Genomic DNA, 6,127 nt, shown 5'->3' with positions numbered 1-6,127 from the left:
CAACGGGCGAACCAGTCGTCCCAATCCCCATATGCTGAGCGTTAAGCAGGAGTAGCAACTACCATTTTTAAAGACTCTTGTATGTCCCGGCTAGGGGACAGAACCCAAAGCCTTCCTCACAGCAGTGAACGCTCAACTAAACGCCAAAAGTGAGGTATTGTCAAGGGAGACATAAGGAAAAAGAAAGTTGTTCAGAAAGAAGAGAAAAGATAAGATCCCAAATTTAGTCGCCTCCTAAGATCATGCAATGGGGGCAACAGTAAATACAACATAAACAATAGTTAATACAACATAAACAATAGTTAATACAACATAAACAATAGAATAATAGAAGAATTAATACAACCTTAAGACAATGGTCAATACAATGTAATAGTTAATTGGTCGACATTAAGTGAATCAGTATGTATTAAAGGAGAAATGGCGTGTATTTAAACCCTACCCCACATATCAGTCTCGAGTTAAAACCAAATTTCATTCTAATCGCCAGTATAGCCACTTAAAACGACATACTTTCCCCAATATTGTAAATACAATAGAACAATATTCAATACAACAGTCAATATATGATAAACTATTAGGCAGTATAATATTATAGTCGATACAATATCAAACAATAGGTAGACGAACGCCGAACAGACAGAGCCTATGATCAAGACAATCATTGTCTAGGTTTGGAGATGCATGTATGCTCTGTCGTAATTGTCGCCTGGGAGGATGCCAAATTAACCAAGATCAGAGCAATAACATCATCAACTACATCAATAGAACAGACTTCACCAAATAAGGGAAGAACATTGTATTTCCCTGTCCACTTTACGAAACATAATGTGTCTTTCGCTGTATTCCTATTTAAAGATGGGTTTGACGTGTTTGCCTTCTTTTCACAATCCTGTGAGATTCTTGAAGGGCTCTATGAGGCTGTGGTATGTTTATGTTAAGTCTCCTCAACACACGCATGCATTTCGTAAGTCTGATGGTGGTAAATATGATGGTGGCCAATCTGATAGTGGTAGTCTGATAGTGGTAAGTCTGATAGTGGCAGTCTGATAGTGGTAAGTCTGATAGCGGTACATATGATGGTGGTAGTCTGATGGTGGTTAATCTGATAGTGGTTAGTCGAATGGTAGTAAGTCTGATGGTGGTAGTCTGATAGTGGTGAAACAGATGGTTGTAATTCTAATGATGGTAGTAAGTCTGATGGTGGTAGTCTGATGGTGGTAAATATGATGGTGGTAGTCTGATAGTGGTGAAACTGATGGTTGTAATTCTAATGGTGGTAGTCTGATGGTGGTAAATATAATGGTGGTAGTCTGATAGTGGTGAAACTGATGGTTGTAATTCTAATGATGGTAGTAAGTCTGATGGTGGTAGTCTGATGGTGGTAAATATGATGGTGGTAGTCTGATAGTGGTGAAACAGATGGTTGTAATTCTAATGATGGTAGTAAGTCTGATGGTGGTAGTCTGATGGTGGTAAATATGATGGTGGTAGTCTGATAGTGGTGAAACTGATGGTTGTAAATTAGATAGTGGTAGGTCTGATGATTGCACGTCTGATGGTTGTAAGTCTGGTGGTTATAAGTCTGGTGGTTGTAAGTCTGGTGGTTGTAAGTCTGATGGTTGTAAGTCTGGTGGTTATAAGTCTGGTGGTTGTTAGTCTGATGGTTGTAAGTCTGGTGGTTGTAAGTCTGATGGTTGTAAGTCTGGTGGTTATAAGTCTGGTGGTTATAAGTCTGGTGGTTGTAAGTCTGGTGGTTATAAGTCTGGTGGTTGTAAGTCTGATGATTGCACGTCTGGTGGTTGTTAGTCTGATGGTTGTAAGTCTGATGGTTGTAAGTCTGGTGGTTATAAGTCTGGTGGTTGTTAGTCTGATGGTTGTAAGTCTGGTGGTTATAAGTCTGGTGGTTGTAAGTCTGATGGTTGTAAGTCTGGTGGTTGTAAGTCTTGTGGTTGTAAGTCTGATGGTTATAAGTTTGATGGTTGTTAGTCTGGTGGTTGTTAGTCTGGTGGTTATAAGTCTGGTGGTTATAAGTCTGGTGGTTATAAGTCTGGTGGTTGTAAGTCTGGTGGTTATAAGTCTGGTGGTTGTAAGTCTGGTGGTTATAAGTCTGGTGGTTGTTAGTCTGATGGTTGTAAGTCTGGTGGTTATAAGTCTGATGGTTATAAGTCTGGTGGTTGTAAGTCTGGTGGTTATAAGTCTGGTGGTTGTTAGTCTGGTGGTTATAAGTCTGATGGTTGTAAGTCTGGTGGTTGTAAGTCTGATGGTTGTAAGTCTGGTGGTTATAAGTCTGGTGGTTGTTAGTCTGATGGTTGTAAGTCTGGTGGTTATAAGTCTGGTGGTTGTAAGTCTGATGGTTGTAAGTCTGGTGGTTATAAGTCTGGTGGTTGTAAGTCTGATGATTGCACGTCTGGTGGCTGTTAGTCTGGTGGTTGTAAATCTGGTGGTTGTTAGTCTGATGGTTGATAGTCTGGTGGTTATAAGTCTGGTGGTTATAAGTCTGGTGGTTGTTAGTCTGATGGTTGATAGTCTGGTGGTTATAAGTCTGGTGGTTGTTAGTCTGGTGGTTGTTAGTCTGGTGGTTATAAGTCTGATGGTTATAAGTCTGGTGGTTATAAGTCTGATAGTTATAAGTCTGGTGGTTATAAGTCTGGTGGTTGTAAGTCTGGTGGTTATAAGTCTGGTGGTTGTAAGTCTGGTGGTTGTTAGTCTGGTGGTTGTTAGTCTGGTGGTTGTTAGTCTGGTGGTTGTTAGTCTGGTGGTTATAAGTCTGATGATTGCACGCCTGGTGGTTGTAAGTCTGATGATTGTAAGTCTGATGGTTGTAAGTCTGATGGTTGTAAGTCTGATGGTTGTAAGTCTGATGGTTGTAAGTCTGATGGTTATAAGTCTGGTGGTTGTTAGTCTGGTGATTGTTAGTCTGGTGGTTGTAAATCTGGTGATTGGAAGTCTGATGGTTATAAGTCTGATGATTGCACGTCTGGTGGTTGTAAATCTGATGGTTGTAAGTCTGGTGGTTATAAGTCTGGTGGTTGCACGTCTGGTGGTTGTAAGTCTGGTGGTTGTTAGTCTGGTGGTTATAAGTCTGGTGGTTGTTAGTCTGGTGGTTGTAAGTCTGGTGGTTGATAGTCTGGTGGTTATAAGTCTGGTGGTTGCACGTCTGGTGGTTGTAAGTCTGGTGGGTGTAAGTCTGGTTATTGGAAGTCTTATAAGACTGCAAATACTTGAATGTCAAGTCCTATGTAATAAAAAACTTAATCGAAATTATCACAGTATGCGAAATGCCTTAAGAATAACTCGGCTTCTTATTTCTGTCCTGCTCGACGCCGTATCGAAACAGCCTGTGTACTTTAGAAACGCAGACGGATTTATATCAATTATTTCTGAATCTGATTCATATACGGAAAAGTAAGTTAATATGTTGTGTCAATTTATTTATTTATAATGAAATAAAATATGTGATAAAAATATACAATATCCAAATTACTGTAATCACCAATTGCTTTTACGGTTTAAGGAATTTGATAACGTAACATTTAAATTTAGCTGTCTTATAACGCGACATATTGATTTGCATACAGTCTTTATATTATTTTTCACAGTTACTGTCTTCGGGGTCCCTACGTGAATTCAATTGCCATGGTAACATGACTACCAACAGCCAGCTGCTTGTTTTGCTTGTCAAAGCCTAGCTAGGACAGAAAGTCTATCGTTGCGGTAATCAAAAGCAAGTAAGTTTTTTTCGTACGGTGTGTGGAATATATATCTAAAATATTTGTTTTGATAATTCTGATAGGTCTTATAAGTCAGTGTTAAAAAAACAGTTGTCAGTATGTGTACAAAAGCGACACTCGATACGGGTCCGCGTTGTTTCTATGTGTCAAAAATGACCAATATTGTACCATGTATTACAGGATAAATATTTTTTGTATCATTTGAACAAAGACTGTCTGCATCTTATGTCATGAATACTATTTTGTACCCTACTATCATGGGATTTCTACTTTTGCTGTTCTCATTTAAAAACTCTTCCCTGTGGTGCCCTAGTTGGGTTATCGGCTTTATGCTATTTCGAGTTAGTATGGAATGTCAAACGTATTATTCGCGGTACTGTCACCATGGAGAAATCTTCTCAAACCAGATACTGTGGGTTTATTTTAACATTTATCAAGAAGTGTAAGTGGCATTTTATGTTAATATGGAAGACATGGCTTTGTCTTTTTGGTTTTCCAACATGGCCGCAGGCGAGCTTGTATAAACACGATGATAGTTTGAGGTTCGTACCAGATTTCATTTACGGTGGGTGGTGTGAACAACGATGTGCTTTGGAATTCAACGATTGCAGGACCCGTTTATAAGCTGGCATGCCTGATGTAAGCACTTGATTACTTGAAATCTAAATTTGAATATATATATAACAAAATTAATTAAGATGTTTATTTAAACTATCAAATCGGGATATGTCATTTTGGCGGCTACTCTGTTATTGTGATGACATTTGGTTGACCATATCATACGATAAGTTTATAGAGACCAACCAACCAATTGTTTTCCCATAGACTTTAGTGTTAACGTTTTGGAGTATTTCATTCAAATTCTTGAATTCAATATGACAATTATGGTTTATAACAAAAGTTTAGGGTCTGATATAACACCTAATCAAAAAAAAAAGTTGGGTCCTTCAGCTCAATTTTTCTCCAGGGTAGCCATTTTGAAAATAGGTGAATTTCGCAGTAAAAATTCTCAAAAATCTTAAATGTTTACCTGTTTATTATTATTTCCTGAACTTTTGGGGAAAAAATCAATCGGACTTACGAAATTTATATCAACATTTCTTATTGATAGTTACCTATCAGGCTACATATCTATTTTCTCACTTCATAACATACTGGCCAATCAGTGGCTGCCAGACATTTTATCCTTAGCTCAACTCTCCATACACAGGGGCTGTTTCAAAAATATATTTTTTCAATTGGTTGGTTGTTCCCTATTAAAATGGTAGTAGCTACTCCTGCCTAGCGCTATACGTGCTGGGAGTGGGATAACTATAGTTGCCAGCGGTCAGTATAGTGGTACAAAATTATATGATAATACAAGTTTATCTATTATAACATAAAATGTTTCAATTTGGGGACAAAGACAGTATTCATGTATATCAGCCATTCAAAATCGTGCTTGTCGTTTTTTCTTAGGTAATGGTCGATATATGCCTATTGCGGCAGTAAATGGAGCTATTGGATTGACCCTTATCTTAATCGAACAATGGTCAATTCCATTGATTAAGTTCTATGGAAAGTGACAGGTTAAATAGAAAGTGTTTTATTGGCCTGATCAGCGTAGAAGTTGTAAACATTGTAACTTTCGATAAATAAGCACCTCAGTGATTTAGGACTAGATAATTAAATTACATACATGCAATTTGCTTTTAAAATGCTTTGTTGTTGAGGCTAGCTTGAATTAATACTTGCGTGATTGGCAGTCTCAGTTGAACAGTAATTTGTCACAGCGACATTCTGAAGGGAATAAATTGCGCACTTATAGAAAGTTTAAGTTAAGTTATGGCTTAGATAGGACGTTAAACAAAATAGACCAAACCAAAGTATTTACTATTGCTTATCTTGTATTTGCTATTGTTTTATGTTGTAAAGACTATTGTTTTATGTAGTACTTACTATTGTTTTATTTTCTATTTACTGTTGTTTATATTGTAGAGACTTTTATTTATGTTTGTTATTTACCATTGTTTTATGTTGTATTTACTATTGCTTGTATGTTGTACTGACTATTGTATATTGTTTGTCAACTGATACCCAGAGAGATTGTAGTGCTCTAGCAAAATTTCGTTGTGGAGTTGCTCAAGCAAGACTGGAAACAAGAAGATACAAGGCTATGCCTTGACTTGTGACTCGATGGGGTGTGTTCGACAGCTTTTTTTCCAGTATGGTAACATTAACAAGTCGGCACCAGCTCCATGCTATCGGAAGAAAACAAACACGAACATACCGCAGCCTAAAAAAACACATTCTCCACACGTTTGCATATCACAAACAGGGAAGGCCGTATTTCAATGACCTTAGCTGTTAACTTTAAACAATACAAAACTACTGCATACCGCTAAGGGTCGCAT

General features: G+C 37.7%; 1 protein-coding gene across 1 annotated transcript; it reads right to left on the bottom strand.

The window, feature by feature from the left end:
* Positions 1-1,270: 1,270 nt before the first annotated feature.
* LOC117344692 (histidine-rich glycoprotein-like) lies at positions 1,271-6,127 on the bottom strand. The gene is made up of 2 exons (XM_033907519.1): positions 6,113-6,127; positions 1,271-3,238 (listed from the first exon to the last, which is right to left on the bottom strand). Exons 1-2 carry the CDS (start codon positions 6,125-6,127, stop codon positions 1,271-1,273), a joined length of 1,983 nt encoding a protein of 660 aa, XP_033763410.1.

This window comes from Pecten maximus, chromosome 16, assembly GCF_902652985.1.
Source record: "Pecten maximus chromosome 16, xPecMax1.1, whole genome shotgun sequence".
Taxonomy (NCBI): Eukaryota; Metazoa; Mollusca; class Bivalvia; order Pectinida; family Pectinidae; genus Pecten; species Pecten maximus.
The sequence above is the reverse complement of the archived record's forward strand: the minus strand, read 5'-3'. Positions and strand labels throughout refer to the sequence as shown.